Genomic DNA, 24413 nt, shown 5'->3' on the forward strand with positions numbered 1-24413 from the left:
ACATTTTCTCAACAATAATGATATAATATGGATCTGAAAATGCTGTTGCTAATTGATCTAGTTGCAGACTTATATTTTTGTTTATACATTTATAACTTAACTTATAGCCAGAGCAATGGACATTCAGGATAAACTCATTATAGTAATACAAAGGTATTCAATCTAAGGAACATCTGCTTTTATAAGCTATTTAATTATAATAGAGGGTCAGAACATCCTGCCTTTTCTGGATGGAACTTTTAATACTACAGTATAAATATTGCATCTGGATAGAAACCTTTCATTTTGGGTCCTGCTATTTGTTCTATATGAATTCTACTAACCTGATAAATAAAGCCACTCATCCGACGACTTGCAGATAACATTATCAAGACATTTGAAAATAACATGAGGTACCGCTCCTCTTTTTCCTGAAGTGTAAATGAAAAATATTAAATAAAGAATAGAAATTCGACATTTTGTTTGTTAAGAATTTCTGGAATCACTGTTTTGTAACATAGATATAAGGCAATGAAACATGAACAGTGATTTAAAAAACAAAGAAGGTATCCAACATAAAAGCACAAAACTTGTTGAATTTTATCTTGAAATGGATATAAACCCACTTTATCTCTCTCCTTCCCATTCATAACAGTTAAATACAAATAACCATGTTTCTTCCCAGGTATGTAAGCCTGAGATGTCACACAATCCATGCCTTTTTGCCTAAGCTGCAGCCAGAGCACAAGATAACTCTCCAGATTCACACATAAAAAAATAATTTTACTTTGAAAAGTGACAAAATAAAGGGGTTTTGAGGTGATAGGAAATTTATTATACTCTAACATGCATGCTAAATTTTTATTTATAAAATTACTTTTAATCAGTACAAACAATATAGTTATTATACCCATGTAAAACAAAGTAAATACTTTTTCTTAAATGGCACTAAAGAAAATTTTACACAGAAGGGTTTCTCTGAACTCTTTAAACAGATATGCAATTAGTAAATAAAAACCATTACATTCAGCTTGAATGTCCAATCATCTTAGCTGCAATTATCTTTACACTAATCTCTATCTCCTTCCACTTGAGAAGAGCAATTTTGGGGGGCTAACACTTCTAACAAGGGCTCTGCACTTTTTCACATCTTTCTCTACTTGGTTTCCTTCAATAGAAACTGCACCTCCTCCTTCTTCTTCCAGTAGCCTCTTTTATTCAACTAACTTTTCCTTTTGTTTTTAACATATATGTATCTCCTGTCTTAATAAACCTTTATTTGTCTCTTTGACTACTTATACAAAATACGGTTTCTTGATACTTATTACCATATTACTTAATGCCTTCATTTTCTCCCCATTGATCTTTCCCCAGTCACTTTGTTCTCTTAAAGTCATCAATAATTGCCTTCTAGCAAAATCCAGTAGCCTCTTCTTGGTCCCTATGCTCTTTGACCTCTAAACTTTCTGTAGCACTCAGCAGGCTGACCATTTTCAAATGCTCCTCCAGGAATTTACATGATATCACACTCCCCCAAACTCTCCTCTACCTTCCTCTCTGTCTTTTCTTTCCAGAAGTGATTCTTCTTCCCTTCATCAAAGAAGTTTGTCCAAAGGTAGCAAAGACTAATAGCTAAACTCTCTTCATTAACTTTTCCCAAGGCATCTACATTTTAAATGAGACTCATTATTAATCCAACATAATGAATCTCTGAAAGAGACCTGTCAGGAAGCATAAGAAGATGTTTTGCGGGAGGGAAGACAATTCTAACACCCGATAAATCATATCAGTTGACATAATCAGCCTTCCTCCCCATTCTGCCCCATCATTAAAGACATAATCCATCTTCAGCCCTTGGTGTTGCCTTACTTCATAGGAAGGCCCACCTGTCAGGGATATTTAAATCTCTGCCTCTAACTCTGACCTCCCACTCACATTTCTATACTGCTTTAACAGCTGCCTATAAGACATCTATCTATGTGTACCTGGATAACTACTGTCATTTGAAAGTTGTCAGGACTAAAATTATATTTGTCATCTATAGCCCATAGGACACCACTTTCTATAGATTTTTCCCTCTAAACACATCTCAGATTTGCCCTTTAAGTTTCATTCTCTCCACCACTACCTTCGACAGAGGTACTTAACACTTTCTAACTCAATTGTTCTTTCTGTCTAGCCCCATCCCCTCCAGTTTACCTGACGTATACAATTGTCAGATTCAATATCTCTTTCATTGTGTTTCTATACTACTCAGGACTCATAGTTTCCTTTTATCTGCTGTGTCAATCTGAACTACTCTTGCCTGACATCCAAGGTTCTTCATAAACTGACTTTATCTGACTCAATCTTCTCCTTCATTCAGCCCAACATACTTCCTCTGTTACTAACAGACTGGCTTTCTCACTGCCCTATAGAAAAAGGCCATGTTCTTGCTCTCTTCTGAAATAAAAATTTACGTTTACCTTACAAAATCCTCCCATTTTCTCTTCATAACCCTTCTCCTCAAGTCTTTTTTTAATGATTTTAATTTATTGTGTTTACATAGATTCTAGTGTTGCCCCGAGTGCATCCCCTCTCCCTTGTATTCCCCTCAACATCCCCCTTGCCACCCTTCCCCAGAGTGCCCACACCCTTTCCCTTCATGTTTATCCCATCTTATCTTCCCCTTTCCCTCTGTCCTCTTTTTCTCTTGTCTCTTTGATCTCTCCTCTGTCTCAGTTCCGTTCCTCAGTTCACTTTGTTCATTGGATTCCTCAAATAAGTGAGGTCATATGATATTCTTCTTTTTCTGCCTGGCTTATTTCACTTAACATAATAGTTTTCAGTTCCATCCATGTTGTCACAAAAGATAAAATTTCCTTCTTTTTCATGGCCCCATAGTATTCCATTGTATATATGTACCATAGCTTTTATAAAGAAGTTGTAAAACTCAACACCAGGAAGATAAACAATCTAATCAAAAAATGGGCAAAATAAATGAATAGACACTTCTCCAAAGAGGACATACAGATGGCCAATAGACAGATGAAAAAATGTTCAACATCACTAATCATTAGAGAAATGTAAATTAAAACTAGAATGAGATATCACCTCACACCAGTCAGAATGGCTCTCATTAACAAAACAACACAGAATAAGTGCTGGCCAGGATGTGGAGAAAAGGGAACCCTCCTGCGCTGCTGGTGGGAATGCAGACTGTTTTAGCCACTGTGGAAAACAGTATGGAGATTCCTCAAAAAATTAAAAATGGAACTGCCTTTTGATCCAGCCATCCCATTTTTAGGAATATATCCCAAGAACACCATAGCACTGATTCAAAAGGAGAAATGCCCCCCCCCATGTTTATGGCAGCATTGTTCACAATAGCAAAGATCTGGAAACAGCCCAAGGTCTGTCAGTGGACGAGTGGATTAAAAAGCAGTGGTACATATACGCAATGGAATATCCTCTCAAGTTTTATCTCCATAAAATCTTCTTGTTCTCTTCTTTCTCTGAACTTCAATAGAATCTATTGTTGAGATTGCACAAGCTGGCATTTATTATTTTGGTTTATTTTCTACTTGCAGCTTGTGTTTTAATCTGTTTTTAAGGAGTTTTCAAAGGCAAGGATCATTATGTGTTCTTTCCTGCTATCTCCCACAGCACCTAGCAGTGTTGGGCAAAGAATAGGTGCTCAGTTTCTTTGAATGTCTGAGCATTCTATCTTGATGGAAGAACAAATAAAAGAAGAAAAATATGAAAGATTAAAGAAATGGTGTTGAGATTTGAAACATCTTACCTCACATGTTCCATACTGTATCATTACTTGTGACATAAAAATCACATTTCCCAAGGTTTTAATATCCTCCCCTTCCCATGCCTGAATAGGTTCAGAAAGAATCTGCAACTCCAGCTGTTTTCTTTTCCTTAGATCTTGGCACTGTCCCTGCAGAACCAAAGCAGAAGAATCAGAATTCTTATGAAACAGACCTAAAATGAAACCAAAGTAAGACATGGTTTTTGATACTCATAGACTTTCACTGAGTCCCTATTCCTCACCATGAATTCCATCACCTATGTCTTGACAAATGAAAAGATCCACTACCCTAAATCTCTAGTCTGGAGCCCTCAAAAGTTTTGTAAGGAAGAGCTACTTGTCATTTTGCCAAAATAACAAGATAAAATGTTGAAGGAGTTTGTTTCTCTTTCCCTGCAAAGAGTATGGGAAGGCAAGTAGCAGAATCACATCAGTCTGGAGAACAGTTGGAAGATTCAGACCTTCTGGTTTGTGTCCTTGCTCTAGCTCCTCTCAATCTTGTTTATCTGTATAAATAGTGCTTTAGTTACAGAGAAATTTTGTTTTTCTAAAATATGTTCAGTTTCCAATTAAGTAACATGTTAATAAAAAAGAAGGGACTCCAAGAGTTATAGAAAAAGAGAATATTTAATTCCTTATGCCACAGTGGACCAAATTGATCTTATAATAAAACATATGCACTGCCTATACTTTGTTGAGGAACTATTAATAAATTCTAGTAAAAATACTAAATTAATTTTTATTCTTAAAACGATTGGAAAAAAGAGATACAACCGAGTTTCATGAATACAAACTGAAAATACAAACCAAGAAAGAATAGGTGGGGTATGAAGGACACACACACACACACACACACACACACACACACACACACACACCACTGCTTCAGAAAATGTGAGGGTATCTTAGAGTAATCTAATAGTATTTATTCTAAATTGAACATGAAAATAAGCATATGGTCAGTTATGTCACTGTTTCCAAATTAATGTCATCATTTTTGGGATATATCTTCTATTAAAATTTATGCTGTTCTTTTCAGCTTAATGGTAACTAAAAGAAGTAAATTTATTGTACACATATTTTTGAAGCATCTATAGTGCGAATAAATATATATCACCATCAAAGGAAGTTTTACAACATGTAAAATGACCAGAAAGAAATATAGTTTTAAAAAAGAGGCATTTTTAAAATTCAGTTTAAGTAGAAAAAAACAAAATGGACATGAATGATAATAAATGCCACAGATTTTGTGTTGAAATATGTAAAACTGCCAATATTAAACTGTTTTTTGATCTGTAACAGAAATTTTAAACTAATTCTTTACTCTGGTCTTCAATTTGCTATTTAACCATGGGCATGTCAGGTACTGATCTTTCAACAACAATAAAAACAAGTGAAAATGAACATTGTATCCCAACCATACAGCAAGAATCAATAACTAAACATTGATCTCAATCACTTGGAATGATACTAAAATGTCTAAATTGAAGCTGAACTTAATCAATTGTTCAAAATACTGCTTTCTTTCCTCCTAAAATGTCACCAAATGGTTTTACATCAGTTGAGTTCAAGAAGACATTAATCATCATGCTCAAGATACAAGATTAAGGTATCTTTGATAGCAATTTATATAAAACAACTGTATTTTAGTAGGTTTTTCCTTTTAGATTTGATGAAAGATTTCTTTCTCATACGCAAAGAATAAAACTCACACCTTTTCGCATAAGTAGATGAATCCAGTATTGATGTCAACCAGTGAATGACAAGTTGCACCAAATTAAGGTGAGCAACATGGGGGTAAAGACAAATAGACTAAAGGAAAACCCCCACCTACACAACAGTGCCTAATGTGGGAGAGACTTCAAATGTGAGTGCTTTTGCCTCAGCCTGGCAACCTTTCTTAGGTAAGCACGATTTTTGGAAGATAAAATTAAATGAAACAATCATGGTGATACTGTCATTAGAGCTTGTTTCCACTCTAAAGACCTTTGCATAAGGAAAGAAACATTATACACAAATTATTCTTTTAGGAACAAAGCATACAAAATGGAGAATTATAATTTTAGAGTACCACCTACCATGAGAGTTTTAAATGCTATGATTGCTTTCAGAATATCCTGATGATCTGGATGTGTATCCTATTAAAGGAAAACATTTAAAAACAATATTAAAGGAGAACAAATTAGTGGTTGCCAGGGGTTAAGGGTGGGAGAGGGGTGTCACTGCGAAAACACAGAAAGAAAAAAATTTGAAGGAAGATGGAACTGTTCTGTATCTCAGTTGTGGTGGTTGGTAATACAAATCTATACATGCATTAAAAGTCATAGAACTGCACACCGAAAGAAAAATGTCAATTTTTTTTTTAGACAGATGGGGGAAGATGGAAAGAGAGAGATAAGAAACATCAATTCGGAGTTGAGGCACTTTAGTTGTTTAGTGATTACTTCTCATATGTGCCTTGACCAGGGTGGGGATGTTCTAGCCGAGCCAGTGACCCCTTGTTCAAGACAGAGACTTTGGGCTTTAAGCCAGTGACCTTTGGGTTCAAGCCAGCAACCATGAGATCATGTTGTTGATCAAGCCAGCAACCCCACGCTCAAGGTGGTGAGTTTGCGCTCAAGCCAGATGAGTCAGCACTCAAACCGGAAATTTCTGGGTTTCAAACCTGGGACTTCAGCATCCCAGGTCACCATTATATCCACTGTGCCACCACTGGTCAGGCAGAAAAATGTCAATTTTAATGTATGCTAACTTAAAAATTAAAAAAACAAAACAAAACAGCATTTGGAATCTTAGCACCTACATTATTAAGTGATTAAGAAATTATAACAGCTGGTAACACATCATTATATTTGGTGATAACATACTAGGTATGATTAATGTGGCAAAAATTCCCATTTCTTTTTTTGTTGTTAACAAATAATAATTATTTGGAGTACATCATTAGTCACATTGTTAGTAAATGACAACAGACAGGGAATTACGGAAACAGAGTGATAGCGAAAAATCAATCCAATTGCATCTCTGAAAACATCTCCATTTTCTTTCAACAGACTCAAAATGGCAAGTGGGGAAAAAAAAACTCCCAGTCTTGGTTCCTATTCTACTGAAAGTCTTCCAAAAAATTGAAGAAGAAGCAATACTTCCAAACACATTTTATGAGGCCAACATAACCCTCATACCAAAACCAGGCAAGGATGGCACAAAAAAAGAAAACTATAGACCAATATCTCTAATGACTACAGATGCTAAAATACTAAACAAAATAATAGCAAATCGAATACAACAACATATTAAAAAGATAATACATCATGATCAAGTGGCACTCATCCCAGAATCTCAAGGATGGTTCAACATACATAAAATGGTTAACGTAATACACCATATCAACAAAACAAAGAACAAAAACCACATGATCTGATTATCAATAGACGCAGAAAAGGCTTTCGATAAAATACAACACAATTTTATCTTTAAGACTCTCAACAAAATGGGTATAGAAGGAAAATATCTCAACATGATAAAGGCCATATATGATAAATCATCAGCTAACATCATATTAAATGGCACTAAACTGAAGGCTTTCCCCCTTAAATCAGGAATGAGACAGGGTTGTCCACTCTCTCCACTCTTATTTAATGTGGTACTAGAGGTTCTAGCCAGAGCAATCAGACAAGACAAAGAAATAAAAGGCATCCATATCGGAAAAGAAGAAGTAAAGGTATCACTTTTTGCAGATGATATGATCCTATGCATCGAAAACCCCAAAGAATCCACAAAAAGACTACTAGAAACAATAAGCCAATACAGTAAGGTCGCAGGATACAAAATTAACATACAGAAGTCAATAGCCTTTCTATATGCCAACAATGAAACATTTGAGAACAAACTCAAAAGAACAATCCCCTTCATGATTGCAACCAAAAAAATAAAATACTTAGGAATAAACATAACAAAGAATGTAAAGGACTTATATAATGAAAACTATAAACCATTGTTAAGGGAAATAGAAAAAGATATAATGAGATGGAAGAATATACCTTGTTCTTGGTTAGGAAGAATAAATATAATCAAGATGGCCATATTACCCAAAGCAATATACAAATTTAATGCAATTCCCATCAAAATTCCAATGACATTTTTTAAAGAAATGGAGCAAAAAATCATCAGATTTATATGGAACTATAAAAAACCCTGAATAGCCAAAGCAATCCTAAAGAAAAAGAATGAAGCTGAGGGCATTACAATACCTGACTTCAAACTATATTATAGGGCCACGACAATCAAAACAGCATGGTATTGGCAGAAAAATAGACATTGAGACCAATGGAACAGAATAGAAAATCCAGAAATAAAACCACATATATATGGTCAAATAATTTTTGATAAAGGGGCCAACAACACACAATGGAGAAAAGAAAGCCTCTTCAATAAATGGTGCTGGGAAAACTGGAAAGCCACATGCAAAAGAATGAAACTGGACTACAGTTTGTCCCCCTGTACTAAAATGAACTCAAAATAGATCAAAGATCTAAACATAAGACCTGAAACAATTAAGTACATAGAAGAAGACATAGGTACTAAACTCATGGACCTGGGTTTTAAAGAGCATTTTATGAATTTGACTCCACAGGCAAGAGAAGTGAAAGCAAAAATTAATGAATGGGACTACATCAGACTAAGAAGTTTTTGCTCAGCAAGAGAAACTGATAACAAAATAAACAGACAGCCAACTAAATGAGAAATGATATTTTCAAACACCTGCTCAGATAAGGGCCTAATATCCAAAATATACAAAGAACTCATAAAACTCAACAACAAAAAAAACAAACAATCCAATAAAAAAATGGGAAGAGGACATGAACAGACACTTCTCCCAGGAAGAAATACAAATGGCCAACAGATATATGAAAAGATGCTCATCTTCGTTAGTTATTAGAGAAATGCAAATCAAAACTGCAATGAGATACCACCTCACACCTGTTAGATTAGCTATTATCAACAAGACAGGTAATAGCAAATGTTGTAGAGACTGTGGAGAAAAAGGAACCCTCATACACTGTTGGTGGGAATGTAAAGTAGTACAACCATTATGGAAGAAAGTATGGTGGTTCCTCAAAAAACTGAAAATAGAATTACCTTATGACCCAGCAATCCCTCTACTGGGTATATATCCCAAAAACTCAGAAACAATGATACATAAAGACACATGCAGCCCCATGTTCATTGCAGCATTGTTCACAGTGGCCAGGACATGGAAACAACCAAAAAGCCCGTCAATAGATGACTGGATAAAGAAGATGTGGCACATATACACTATGGAATACTACTCAGCCATAAGAAATGATATCGGATCATTTACAGCAAAATGGTGGGATCTTGATAACATTATACGAAGTGAAATAAGTAAATCAGAAAAAACCAGGAACTGCATTATTCCATACGTAGGTGGGACATAAAAGTGAAACTAAGAGACATTGATAAGAGTGTGGTGGTTACGGGGGGAGGGGGGAGAGGGAGTGGGAAAGGGGGAGGGGGAGGGGCACAAAGAAAACTAGATAGAAGGTGACAGAGGACAATCTGACTTTGGGTGATGGGTATGCAACATAATTGAACGACAAGATAACCTGGAGTTGTTATCTTTGAATATATGTATCCTGATTTATTGATGTCGCCCCATTAAAAATAAAATTATAAAAAAACAAACAAACAAATAACAACAAAAACTCCAAGTCTTATACTATATGCTCCTTCTTAAGCAAAGTTTTTCATATGGTTGGAAATTCCATGGTACTTACAACCCGAAAAAGTGAACGGGTTCAAAAATGACTTTGAAAAATGCACATCTCCATAGCTGTTTGTGAAGAGAAAGAAGAGTTTCTTGTGGGTAGATGTACACCTGTAAGGGGTATGTGAGTTAGAGATATGTATTTAACCTTGGGGAGTATATTGTTACCTAGCCTTTGGAGGTCAGCTGGCATAATAGGAAGACAAAGTCTGCTCCACTCTCCTTGGGTGATAAAAAACAGAGCTGAATAGATTAGGGTCTGACGTTAGCCAAGAACAACAGTATTGCTTATGAAAGGAAGGGTTGTATCCTTTTATAGTTAAATGTATCCTTATCCAAATCAATTGATAACTGTGAAGTTCAGGTTTTACTCTTCCATTAGCCAGCCATGCTAAACAATCAGAAAGCTGGATCAAGTGTGCTGCTGCTGGTGAACTAGTACTAAACATGTGTATTATCTGAAGGTGGAAAATGGCAGGTAACCAACAGCAAATGAAGGCAGGAGTAGAAATGAGCTCTGATACAGGGAAGGCCAAGATAGAGGATCAGGCAGTAGGAGCATTGGGGATTTTTCTCCCCGAAATAACAGAAACTGAGTTTCTGTATTTTTGTGATTAGCAAGAAGGGGCAAACTTCAAACAGTTTGATGAACTGGTTTAGCTTTTGGAAAGGCATCCAGAGATTAACATCTTCCCAAATCCTAACTGAAATTTCATTCTGTCAGGCTTTACTACTAGGTCCCCACTGCCTCCAGCTTTCTGGCAGGTCAAACAACTTGAGAATGTGGTTTTGCTCAGAGTACATGCTTTCAATCCTTACAAATGCTGACAAGACTGGCAGTGCGCATCCTTTTTCTTTAAAGGTAATCAAACCCTTTAAAAACCTCAAAACCTTTCCCCAGACACAGGAAGAGCAAGTAGGGTAAATGTAGCCTCTTCCAGCAGGTCCTCCTCTCTCACCCACACCTCAAACCCCATGTTCAATTAGGCAAGATTTACTCAAGGAGCTAGTTTTTAATAAGAGGACCTGAGTTCTAGTTCAAAAAGAAAAAAATTCAATTATCAGGTTTCCTTGAAATCTTAACATTTAGAAACATTATGGCTATGCTACAGATGTGGCACACTATAAGATTTAAACAAAAACGTGAGGAGACCTTGATGTAGACATATGGATGCTTAAAGAAATAAATTAATATTAGATCCATTTATTTATTTATTTTTATTTTATTTTATTTTTTATTTATTTAGTGAGAGGAGGAGAAGCAGAGAAACAGACTCCTGCATGCATCCTGACCAGTATCCACTGGCAAGCCCACTAAGGGGCGATGCTCTGCCCATCTGGGGTGTTACTCTGTTGCTCAGCAACTGAGCTCTTCTTATCACCTGAATTGAGGCCATTGAGCCATCCTCAGTGTCTGGGACAAACTTGCTCAAATTGAACCATGGCTGCAGGAGGGGGAGATAGATAGATAGATAGATAGATAGATAGATAGATAGATAGATAGATAGATAGATAGATAGATAGATAGATAGACAGAGAGAGAGAGAGAGAGAGAGAGAGAAGCAAGAGGGGGAGGGGTGGAGAAGAAGATGGGTGTTTCTCCTGTGTGTCCTGACCAGGAATCAAACCCAGAACATCCACATGCCTGGCTGATGCTCTACCACTGAGCCAACAGGCCAAGGCCTAGACCCATTTATTAATATTTAAGAAAATACAAGAATCTTTCATTATAATCCAGAGTCAGACAGCTGAATAACAACAGTGCTCTGGAGATAAATATTCCTGTCTATATCCCACAATAAAGTTATTTCATATATCAAAACTGAAAATTTCTTGGTCGATTTTGATTGAACCATGATCTACAGATGATAAGTCAGAAGAAAACCTAAGTCAACAAGTTAGCATAGACTTGAGGGAAGCAGCAGGACCAAGGCTGGGAAGAGAAGAGGAGGAGGAAGAATGATCATGAATATTTAATAGTAAAGAGTGGGAAGCTTTCTATTGTAAAATAAATAAGTTTATGGTGATTATAGTTTATAACATTATATTACATACTTTTGCTAAAAGAGTAGATCTGAAGTGTTCTCACTGTAAAAATCTGGTTAACTATGTGAGGTGATGGATGTATTAATTAACTTGATTGTGGCAATTATTCCACAATGCATATGTATATTAAATCATCACACTATGCAGCTTAAAAAATTATGTTGTATATATACAATTTTTATGTATTATACTTCAATAAAGCTAAAATAATAAATAAAAATGTGTGAAAAGTAAAGAATCTTCAGAGAAAAAAAGAATACCCCTTTCTTATTTTGTTGCATAAAAGGAAAAACTAAAAGTCTGGGAAGAAGGAAAATTGGATCAAGTAAGTTTGGAAACTTAGGCTTTTTCTGAATTCCCCAGTAAGACTAGTTTGAAGGCAGAGTGGCAGCTTCCTCCAAGACTTGAGACCCATAGTTTGTACATGAGCTTAAAGGAAGCTGTCCTTTCCTTACCTCCATATGCCGTTCTAGTTCTTGCAAAAGAGTAACATACTTCTCCAGTCGCATGAATGGTTTGCTGAGACTTGTTGTTAAAATGAGAATACCTGGGCTGGATGCACCCTGATTTTCCATAAATTGTTCCAGATCACCACTAACAAAAGAACAAAAACAGTTCGGTTACTGCTTAATATTCCATGAAAAAAAATAACTGAACATTCTTTTATACAGCACAAAACCAATTAAAATTTTTGTTCATTACTTCAGATACTATCCAATTCATTAAACTCAATTCAATAAAACTTTTTTCAGTTCCTTATGCAGTCGACATTGCACACAATGTTGAGGCTACAGTGGTGAGCCGTACAGTCCCAAACCCTGCTTCATTTACTCATCCATCTATTCCTGTGTTTACTAAGTGACAGGCTCCATTCTCTGATGGGATGCCGCAATAAACAAACAAACAAAAAAATCCCCACCTTTAAGAAGCCTGTACCCATGGGAATAAGGCATATAGTCTATCAGATGACCTTAATGTCAGATTTTACAAACTATTTTCTTGGTCACTGCAAACTTTCTAGTTATTGGCTGGTCAGATGTCAAGGGTAGCAACTCACCAAGTGCTCCTTTTCACCAGGGCACTCATTTGTAATACTCCAGAAGCAAGTCCTAACTTCAGATAGCAGCATGTTTGTATGACTAATTACAAAGGCACTTAGCCTAGGATCTGAAATTAGTATAACAAGCTACCCAAATAACTTTGTTAAAATAAAAAGGATTTATTGTTTATTAACTATGTCCTATAAATGTCTAATTCTGAGTTTGTGTTTTCTCTGCTTTCTAACACCCTGGGGATTGTCTCCTTCACACCTACAGGGTATCGAGTCCCTAGGCTGCAAGATTATTTTAATATACATTTACACAAAATATAACTAAGCATATTTTGAAACTTCTATCACTTGATCTCTTTGTCGTCTTGCTTGCCAATACATATTCAATCAGTCACAAGTCTTTTTGTATCTGTTTATTCCTTTCCATTCTCACTGCCACTTCCTTAGTTCAGACTTCTCATCTTACCTAGTTCACTTCAATAACCCAACTGGTCTTCCAGGCTTTTCTACCTCTTTTTTATTTAATTGAATGTTCTAGGGTAACACTGGTTCATAAAACTATACAGGTTTCAAGTGTACAACTGAACAAAACATCATCTGTGCACTGCATCATGCATCCTCCGCCCCAAGCAAAGTCTCTTTTTATCCCTGCTTTTTCCCCATTGTCCCACCTCCACTTTGCCCCCACCTCCCTCCTTTACCTCTGGCTATTGCTACCCTGTTGTCTGTGTCTTTGTTCATGTTTTTTGCTAATCCTTTCACCTTCTTTCATCCAGTCTCCTCACTCCTCTCCCCTCTGACAGCTGTCCTTTCACTTCTGAACCATCTTGCAGACTATCATTTTAATCTGCTTGCTTTCTTACTCAAGAACCTCTGATTGCCTATGAGACAAAGTCTTAACTTTCTGGACTCTTAATGGCCTCACTAGTCTTTTTCATCACTCTTTAACAGAAAACCTGAATTCCAAATGACATACTTATTCTCCTTAGAGCACATTTTATACAGTGATTCCCAAAAGTGATGCATTGCAATAGGCTATAAAATGTGTTCAATGAAACTTGTTATCAATATTAAACACTAATTGGGTTGGGGATGGAGTGGATTGCAAGTTGTCCCTATTAATAGACACTCTCTTTCCTTGAGATTTTTTTAGTAGGAGAGAGAAGGATAGAGTTTCAGTTAATGTGCTAGTAGCCTTCAGTATCACATGTATGACAGGAAAAGGGCTGAGAATCACTGTCTTAAAAGTAGATCACATCTGAATGGTCAAATCTAACAATTGATGCTATTTTAGCAATTTTTGCAATCTTTCTCTAAAAGGAGCTGAAGGAAAGGAAGTACCCAGGACTTGAAATCATAAAACAGATATGGTGACCCTGAATCAGTGACCTAATCTCTCCTGACTCATCTGTAAAATAAAGATAAAAGTTACTTTTTATTAAATAGTGAAGATTAAATACTTGGGGATTGTAAGGCTACTATTTTATGCTAAGATCTTTGTATGCCTTGGTTCTTGTTTAATAATCACAACATTATAACACAGGTGTTATCTTCATTTCATAGATGACAAACTTGAGTTTCAGGAAGAGTGAGTAACAGCAAGTGTATGGCTAAATTTTGGTTCATACCCAAGCCTCAGATATTTCCATGACACCATACTGCTTTTGTATAGGAAAGCATTTTATAAATTTTGAAGTAGTCATCAGATGCATTTTTATTACTATGATTATTATTGCAAGGCAAATACTTCGTTAAAATTACATCTTTAAAAACTATCATTAAGCTGGGACTTCCAGCTTAATGGAAATTCAATTGATGTTTAATTTCCCACCAAGAGCATAAAGTTCACAAAGAGATTTAAAAATTCATTGCATATAAAATATAATTAGGAAAATAACTCATGTTTGGAGACTGAATCTGAGTAGAAATATGATTTAAAGAAAGTCATTTTCCTAATTTCTTTCAATTTAGTAAACAACTCTTACTTTTTTCTTTCCATGACTAAATAACTGCCCGCATACTCTAAATGATACAAGAGATACATCAGTTAAAAGCAAATGTTAATGTTTGTGCTGTTATTATTTCCCTAGCATTTTAATTTCTAGGCTTGTTAAATATTATTAAATATTGTTTTACAATTTTCAATATGACACAAGACCACTGGTTATTGGGAAAAAAAGGACAATTTGCTACTATTATTGAAAAATAAAATTTAGAAAAGGAAAGAACATTTTACTAGTGCAACAAAAGAACAAAACTGTCTTATAACGCAACTATTATGATAAATAGATCTTAAAAGATAGATTTTAATTAGCTAAATAAATTGAATATACAAATTAATATTGTTACACATAAATATAATGCAAAAATATATACACAAGGGGCAAAAGTAGATTTATAGTTGTGAGTATATGGAAGTTTATTCTTGTATTATTATTAATTAATTATTGTATTATTTTCCACACAAACAACTGTAAACCTATATTTACCCCATTCTGTATATCGTTATACCAAAGAACAACCTGTCTTTAAAATGCAGTTTTTAATTTTATACAGCTTGTTTGAAACATGAGATAAGACTTGCTTTCAAGCTTAGCATATTCTGTATATGTGATATGACACAACATAAGAATTTCTCAATGTATAAATGTTGTTTGAAACTCAGCATACATTTATCTCATAGAATTCATGATGGATGGTGCTCTGTTATGTTCTGGGCTGGCCTGGAAAGCTCAAGAAACCATCTTACATTATAATATCACTATATATCCCCTTTTCATTTATCTAGTACCAGAGACATGGTTGTCTGCTCCTTTTGCCCCTACCACTTTTTGTCTGTGTTCAGTCTCGCTTTCTCTCGGGGTCCTCAAAGACAGAGACAGAACAGAACCTAGTCTCAGAATTTTTTCTGTGCTCCTTGTCCCCAAAGCAAGCATATAACTTTTTGAGTTTTTCCCAAAGTCTTCACTGCTGACAACAGTGATAACAGAGAGTGAATAAAACTAACAAGAGGAAAAGTACATAGTGGTGTTTGTGGTAGTTGCTGTAATAGAGACAGAAATAAGGTTCAGATCAGTCTTAGCAGTAACACTCTCCTCCTCTCTTATAACTCCAGGTCCCTTTCTGTCGTAAAAAGGATGGATGCCACACTGAAGGTAGAAAAGTGGGTATTTTTGTAAGGGAGAAACATGAGTTACAATAGCAAACCAGAGGGGAGAGAGAGGGGAAATCCCAAAAGACCTGACTCAGAGGATAGAAAAAGACTAGTGCGGCCATTCAAATATATGTAAATCTAAGGACACATGAAAGCTGCAATCTGCTTATATATACAAATTCAGATCATGCATTACTGTATTTTTTTTTACAAGGCACGAATGTGCAGTCATACAAGGTTAATTAAACCTGCATGCCTTCTCATTGCCAACTGCCACATGCAATTCTGATACGATATTGCCACCTGCAGGCTGAAAGGAAGCAGTTCAGCTGACTGCTCATGATTGGAGTAATTTTCCTGCTTATAACCTTCTCCTGACTTATGGGGAAAGAATAGAAACCCACCAATGTCCTTATTTGAGCTGAAACCTTAATCTAACACAGGCTTTTCATCTGAATTTTCTTTGAATTTTATTCAACTTTTCTTTGCCTCTAGTCTGTCAGCATAAATTAAATATGCATGTAAAATAGCTGAGATTATATTAAAAGCACATCTGAAGAAAACCCCAAGTACTTTAATTGAATTTTCATTCCTTACATTTAAATAAACCAATAAGATAAAAATTCAGGTATGGGACTCCAGTGAGTCTTCTACCATTTCAAGGGACATCACAAATCGCAAAAAACAAACAAAAAAAATCAACCCCCCCCAAAAAAAAACACACACAAAAAAACACCAAAATATCACTAACTAAAACTGAGCAAAGAAGGTAAACTAATTTCTCCAAAAGCTAATAATCTTTAAATTAACAAATGTAACAAACTTTAAAACATAAAGTTTGAAGGAAATTATTGTTATTTATAAAATTAAATTCATAATATGGGTAAATTCAGTTGGTAGCAACTTAACACACAGAGTTACCACAGAAAGTTTCCTAAACACTACTAAAGGCTGCTGTTTGAGGTACACCATTTCCTTCTGATAGTTATCCAGAATTGCTGTTCTCAGACTAAAAGGAAAAGCATATGTAGGAATGGAAAGCTAACATCATGGGGATCTCTTTTTATTGGAATTAAGAAATTTGCCCTTATATACAATGAACACTTATGCACCATCACAAGAAAAACATCCTTGAACCATTTTTTTTTCTTTATTGTGCCCCTCACACATCTCATCAGCTTCCATTCTGAGTTGAAGAAGCTAAATTTCTGGTGTGGTTGAGAAATTGGAGCTTATCTTCCTTTTTCACTCAGCCTCCATGTTATGAAGTAATCTACCCAGAGTGACAGTCTCAAAATATTGATAGACAATCATCTTCACCCTAGCTCACTTTTAGGGTAAAAAATTTATGCTAAGAGAGGCAAGTAGAGAAGACCAGAGGTCTTCTTCCTTACTCAGCATCCAGAGTAGTAGCTAAAAATTTTTGTCCATGGGGAGAGGGAGTCTATAGGAACAGAGAGCTCTGAAGCTTTCCCCAAAGTAACCCATTTTTTTCAAAAAGACTGGGAAAATGCAACCCTAGGGTCTCTTTTAAAAACAATGAAGAGTTTGGTGGTAAACAAATAAGAGGAGGCTGATAGCTTCTCTTACTTAAGAGCAACCAGCTAAACCAAAGGTCTATGGTTTAATAAGTCAGTCAGAGAAAGACAAATACCAAATGATTGCACTCATGTATGGGATATAGAAAACAAAATAAATGAACAGACAAAATAGAAACAGACTCATAGATACAGAAAAAAGACTGATGATTGTCAGATGACAAGGGAAGGGATTATGAAGTACAAATTAGTAGTTACACAGGGATATAAAGTACAGCATAAGGAATATAGTCAATGTGCAATTTCACACATAGGTGGGATATAAAACTGAGACTCACGTACATAAATAAAAGTGAAGTGGTTACCAGGGGAAGAGGTATGTGGGGGAAGGGGCTGGGGAAGGGTAAAGAGGGACAAATATAAGGTGATGGAAAATTATTTGACTTTGGATGATGGATATACAACATATTCAACAATTCAAGTGCTATAGAAATGTTTATCTGAAACCTATATACACGTATTGATCAATGTCACCTTGTTAAATTTAATATTCTAAATATTTTTTAAAAAGGAATATAGACAATGATATTGTAATAACTATGTATAGTGCCAGGTGAGTATTTAAGATGTGTGTGAGATCACTTTGTAAAATATGTGATTGTCTAACCACTATGCTCTACACTTAAAACTAATACAAAATATTAAATGTAACTGTAATTGAAAAATAAAATTTAAATAAAAACAAACCACCCATGCCTGAACTTAACTGAATCACAAAGCAGAGTAATTTACACCCTAGGAAATTGTCAAGTACATTAGAAAAATCAGCTAAAAATTAAGGAAGTTTAATAATTGTGTGTGAGACCAAATAGGGTAGAGAGCTTGCCAGTAGACACCTTACTAGATAGATCAGTAAGAAAGATAGTCAAACCACTGTCATTTCAGGTCGACTGTATGCATGATCAAAGTTGTGTCCTCTGAGGAGTAATATCAAAGTTTGCACACTATGGAGCAAATAGACTTAACTGATATAGTCTAATCAACTTAATAAACAAATAAACAATAACAAAAATCTCAGAGAAGGGAGAAAGGAATCAGTACCCAAAGTTGTTAACTTAAAATTATATAAAGTGTCTAGTTTTCAAAAAAGTGACATGTGGATTTGTATAAAAATAGTTTGGGATGGGGAAGACAACAGAAATGGTCTGTAAATGTGACAAAATATATGATTTAACAAAGACTTCAAAGTGTTCATTATAAATGTGTTACAAGAACGACAGGAAACCATGCTTAAATAATTAAATTAAGCTATAATAATGTCTCATCAAATGGAAAATAACAGTAGAGAGAAATTATTTAAAAGAACCAAATGGAAATTCTAGAGTTAAAAAGTACAATAAATAAAATTTGAAATTAGAGTTGAGGTACTCAATGAAAGATCTCAACTGGCAGAAGAGAGAATTGGTATCCATAAACATAGATTGATAGAGATAATGCAATCTGAAAAAAAAACCCAGAAAAAAAGATAAACAAATGAGCCTCATAGAAATGTGGGACATCTTTTATCACAACAACAGTGACGTCAGAAAAATGGCACCATAAGGAATGATAATGATAAATCTCCCCAAAAATTCAACAAGATCTTCAACCAGAGACAGAAAAATCTATCCTTGGAGCCTCCAGAAGTTCCACACTAAACGCAAAGTTATGATCGAGCGAAAAAATTGACTAAACATATAATCAACCCCGAAGGAAATAAGGAGGAAGAAACATTCCACCTTCCTCACTAACCTAAATAAGGGCTGCTTTCACTGGGAACTGAGAGTATAGGAACTAAGGCAGGCATAGGGTGTGAATAGAACCAGACTGCGGCATAAACGTCCGAACCAGGCTGTGGCACATCCAAGCTGAGGAAAAACTGTGCTTGTGGCAACCCAGTCAACACAAACTAATGCTCGCGCCAAATCCAGACAAAGAAAGGCACTTGGGACAGCCATCCGCCCCAATCTCCTGGTCGGTGAGTGCAGATAGTGGGCGAGAGATTCCTAGAGCCCCGGGAGTGGGCACCTGTGTTACCGGACAGAGGGACAGAGTCAGAGGCCTTTGTGTGGGCCAAAACCGGAATCTCGGGGTTGCCCCTGTGCCCCAAAAAGCAGCGCGTGGGGAGGGAGCGGGAGCGAAATTCCCTATGCTCAAACTTTTCAGTGCGGGCGGGGCGCCTCACTCAGAGTGAGAGGCAGCCAGCCTGATATCCTGGTCAGCGAGCACAGAGAGTGGGCGAGAGATTCCCCCAGGAGTGGGAGCCAATGTTCCTGGACAGAGGGGCAGAGTCAGAGGCCTTTTTGTGGGCCAAAACCGGAGTCTTGAGGTTGCCCCTGTGCCCCGAAAAGCAGCACGCAGGGAGTGAGTGGGAGCAAAATTCCCTACAATCAAACTTTTCTGTGTGGACGGGGCGCCTCACTGGGAGTGAGAGGAGGCTGGCTAGATATCCTGGTTGGCAAGCGCGAATAGTGGGCGAGAGATTCCCCCGGGAGTGGGGGCCCGTGTTCCCGGACAGAAGGGCAGAGTCAGAGGTCTTTGTGTGGGCTGAAGCCCCACCTGATTATGCTAGCAGCTCTGACTGATTGAGACTTACCCAGAGCCCTCTGCTGAGTGGGAATAAAGTGGAGATTTGCCAGCTCTTTGAGCCTCTTACTCTCCAGGCAGAGGCAGCAGCAACCCCATAGCTGGATCATCAGGCTACTAATTCAGGAAGGAAAGACTAGGAGAGAGGCTCCAGGAACACGGACTCTCTCATTGGCAGAGCCTGCAAATGCTAATGAGCCTCGACTGCTAACGAGACTGAAGCCCAATATATGACATCACCATAGAGACTTATCAACTGCAAATCTCTACCTAAGCATACCATAGGGGCAGAACCCCTACATACAGAGTCACTGACCAGGAAGAGGAAAACAAAAGAAAAAGCAAGAACATAACCTCTCAAATTCAAGAATAATCCACAGACTTTATAACCTATCACATTTTAGTATATTTGTTTGTTTGTTTCTCTTATCTTCCTGTCTTGATTATTTTCTTCCTCTTCCAATTTGGTCGTTTAATTCTCTGCTGGTCTTACTCTCTCCTCTCCTTGAACTACACTACCCATAAGTGTTACATCTCCCATTATCTTTTCTTTCTTGTTCCTTTCTCTCTATGAGGGTTGCACTCCAAAACCCGTAACTCTCTCTCTCTCTCTCTCCTTTTATTCTTTTTTCTTCTTTTAGTGTATTCCTCCCTCTATATTAGATTCTTCTTTTCTCCTTTACTTTTCATCTCATAAAATCCTCAATCATGAACTTTATCTGGGATTCAAATTTTTCTTTGTGGTGTTTTGGGTTTCTTTTACTTAGCTTTTTTAACTCACTAGCAGTGCTCCCAACCCTGGCTCTCCATTTTATCCAGTTCTTGCTCCAGTAAATACAATAGTAATTCTTAGTTTTTATCCCCTTTTTCCTGTTTACCTCTTATTCCTCTCATCATATCTCTTAGTCAACCATCACCTAAAAGCAAATCATTTTATTTTTGACCCAAATTTTTTCCTTTTTTGCATTTTGTGGGTCCATATGCCTGTTTTGCCCCTTTATCACTTCTCCCCAACTCAGGCCCTCCATTATAGGTAGTTTTTGTTCTATTTAGCACAATATAATTCACAGTTCACCACAAGATTTTCTCAAGAAGGAGGGGAGAGGAGAGGAGAGGAAAAAAATGGGGGGGGGAAGGCCCTGGCCGGTTGGCTCAGCGGTAGAGCGTCGGCCTGGCATGCAGGGGACCCGGGTTTGATTCCCGGCCAGGGCACATAGGAGAAGTGCCCATTTGCTTCTCCACCCCCCCTTCTTCCTCTCTGTCTCTCTCTTCCACTCCCGCAGCCAAGGTTCCATTGGAGAAAAGATGGCCCGGGCACTGGGGATGGCTCCTTGGCCTCTGCCCCAGGTGCTAGAGTGGCTCTGGTCACGGCAGAGCGGCGCCCCGGAGGGGCAGAGCATTGCCCCCTTGTGGGCAGAGCGTCGCCCCTGGTGGGCGTGCCAGATGGATCTCGGTTGGGCGCATGCAGGAGTCTGTCTGACTGTCTCTCCCCGTTTCCAGCTTCAGAAAAATACAAAAAAAAATGGGGGGGGGAATAATATTTTTATTTATTTTTCTTTACTCTTTTTTCTTTTTCTTTTTTTAACTTTTTATTCTTTATTAATTCTCATTAATACTATCCACAAAACCACCCTCAGATGCCATTAAGAAAAAAAAATTGAATATCATGGATACAAAAGACAGAGAGGTAGCACAGATAGATGAGGAAAAATCTATGGAGAAAAAATTTAATATATTGGAAAACTTGGAGCTAAATGACAGAGAATTTAAAATAGAAATATACTCAGAGATATACGAGAAAACACAGAAAGGCAATTTAGGGAGCTCAGAAAACAACTCAATGAAAGCAAGAATATATTACCAAGGAAATTGAAACTACAAAAACAAACTAAACAGAGATGAAAAACTCAATTCACGAGCTGAAAAACGAGGTAAAAAGCTTAGCTAATAGAACAGGCCAGATAGAAGGTAGGATTAGTGAAATAGAAGACAAGCAACTTGAAGCACAGCAGAGAGAAGAAGAAAGAGACTCAAAAATTTAAAAAAAATGAGAAAGCCCTACAGGAATTCTCTGACTCCATCAAAAAGAATAACATAAGAATAATAGGTATATCAGAGGGAAAAGAGAGAGAAAATAGAATGGAGAACATACTCAAACAAATAATAGATGAGAACGTCGCAAGCCTGTGGAAAGAACTAAAGCCTCAAATTCAAGAAGTAAAGAGAACTCTGAGTTTTCTTAACCCCAACAAACCTACTAAAAGGCACATCATAATGAAATTGGCACAAACCAATGACAAAGAAAAAATTCTCAAAGCAGCCAGGGAAAAGAAGAACGCAACATATAAAGGAAGGCCCATTAGATTATCATCAGATTTCTCAGCAGAAATTCTACAAGCTAGAAGAGAATGGACCCCAATATTTAAAGTCCTGAAAGAAAGGAACTTTCAGCCATGAATACTATACCCATCAAAGCTATTCTTCAAATATGAAGGAGAAATAAAAACATTCACAGATACAGAAAAGATGAGGGAATTTTATCATCAGAAAACCCCCACTCCAGGAATGACTAAAGGGGTTTTTGCAACCAGATACAAAGAACAAAACAAAACAAAACCACAAGTAAAAGCTCCACCAAGAACACAATAAAACTAAATTTAAACCATGACAACAACAAAAAAGAAGGAGAGGACAAAGATTAACAGTAGCAAAGGACGATGGAGTGCAAAAGTACTCACAAGAGATTGCACTACAATGAACAGAGTAGGAAACCTTTTCATTACTTAATGGTAACCACCACTGAAAAAACCAACACAGAAACACATGATTTAAAATATAGCAACAGAGGAAAGATGTATGGAATACAACCAAACAAAAACAAAAGTTAGAAAAACGAAACAGAAGAATCAAACAAGACATAACACTAACAGAAAGCAATCTATAAAATGGCAATAGGGAACTCACAAATGTCAATAATTACACGAAATGTAAATGGGTTAAACTCACCAATAAAAAGGCACAGAGTAGCAGAATGGATTAAAAAAGAAAATCCAACTGTATGCTGCCTACAAGGAACTCATCTAAGCAACAAGAATAAAAACAAATTCAAAGTGAAAGGCTGGAAAACAATACTCCAAGCAAATAACATCCAAAAAAAAGCAGGCGTAGCAATACTCATATCTGATAATGCTGACTACAAGACAGCAAAAGTACTCAAAGACAAAAATGGTCATTTCATAATGATTAAGAAGACACTGAATCAAGAAGACATAACAATTCTTAATATATATGCACCAAAGCAAGGAGCACCAAAATATATAAGACAGCTCCTTATTGACCTTAAAACAAAAACTGACAAAAATACAATCATACTCGGAGACCTCAATACACCGCTGACGGCTCTGGATCGGTCATCTAAACAGAAAATCAATAAAGATATATTGGCCTTAAACAAAACACTAGAGCACCTGGATATGATAGACATCTATAGGACATTTCATCCCAAAGTGAGAGAGTATACATTTTTCTCCAGTGTACATGGATCATTCTCAAGAATTTACCATATGTTGGGCCACAAAAACATCAGCAAATTCAGAAAAATCGAAGTTGTACCAAGCATATTTTCTGATCATAAAGCCTTGAAACTAGAATTCAACTGCAAAAAAGAGAAAAAAAAACCCACAAAAATATGGAAACTAAACAACATACTTTTTAAAAATGAATGGGTCAAAGAAGAAATAAACAGAGACATCAAAAAATATATACAGACAAATGAAAATGAAAATATGATGTATCAGAATCTATGTGATGCAGCAAAAGCAGTGATAACAGGGAAGTTCATATCACTTCAGGCCTATATGAACAAACAAGAGAGAGCCCAAGTGAACCACTTAACTTCACACGTTAAGGAACTGGAAAAAGAAGAACAGACAACCCAAAACCAGCCGAAGAAAGGAGATAATAAAAATCAGAGCAGAAATAAATGAAATAGAGAGCATAAAAACTTTTGAAAAAAATTAATAGAACAAGGAGCTGATTCTTTGAAAAGATCAACAAAATTGACAAACTTTTGGCAAGACTTACCAAGGAAAAAAGAGAAAGAACTAACATAAACAAAATCCAAAATGAAAGAGGATAAATCACCACGGACATCATAGATATACAAAGAATTATTGTAGATTACTATGAAAAACTTTATGCCACTAAATTCAACAATCTAGAAGAAATGGATAAATTCCTAGAACAATACAACCTTCCTAGACTGAGTCAAGAAGAAGTAGAAAGCCTAAATAGACCAATTAGTAGGGAAGAAATAGAAGAAACTATGAAAAACCTCCCCAAACTAAATGTTCAGGCCTAGAAGGTTATACTAACGAATTCTATCAAACATTCAAAGAAGACTTGGTTCCTATTCTACTGAAAGTCTTCGATAC

At 36.4% G+C, this 24413-nt stretch overlaps 1 protein-coding gene across 4 annotated transcripts in view; it reads right to left on the reverse strand.

Moving 5' to 3' along the window:
• ARHGEF6 (Rac/Cdc42 guanine nucleotide exchange factor 6) overlaps window positions 1-24413 on the reverse strand; it is a 190143-nt gene that overhangs the window by 25338 nt on the left and 140392 nt on the right. For all 4 annotated transcript variants that reach the window (XM_066356648.1, XM_066356647.1, XM_066356650.1 and 1 more), the window contains 4 exons: window positions 12068-12206; window positions 5857-5916; window positions 3761-3907; window positions 324-410 (listed from right to left, as the gene is read on the reverse strand). In XM_066356648.1, coding sequence (XP_066212745.1) covers window positions 324-410; window positions 3761-3907; window positions 5857-5916; window positions 12068-12206 — 433 coding nt within the window. The remainder of the gene's footprint in view (window positions 1-323; window positions 411-3760; window positions 3908-5856; window positions 5917-12067; window positions 12207-24413) is intronic.

This window comes from Saccopteryx leptura, chromosome X, assembly GCF_036850995.1.
Source record: "Saccopteryx leptura isolate mSacLep1 chromosome X, mSacLep1_pri_phased_curated, whole genome shotgun sequence".
Lineage (NCBI taxonomy): Eukaryota > Metazoa > Chordata > Mammalia > Chiroptera > Emballonuridae > Saccopteryx > Saccopteryx leptura.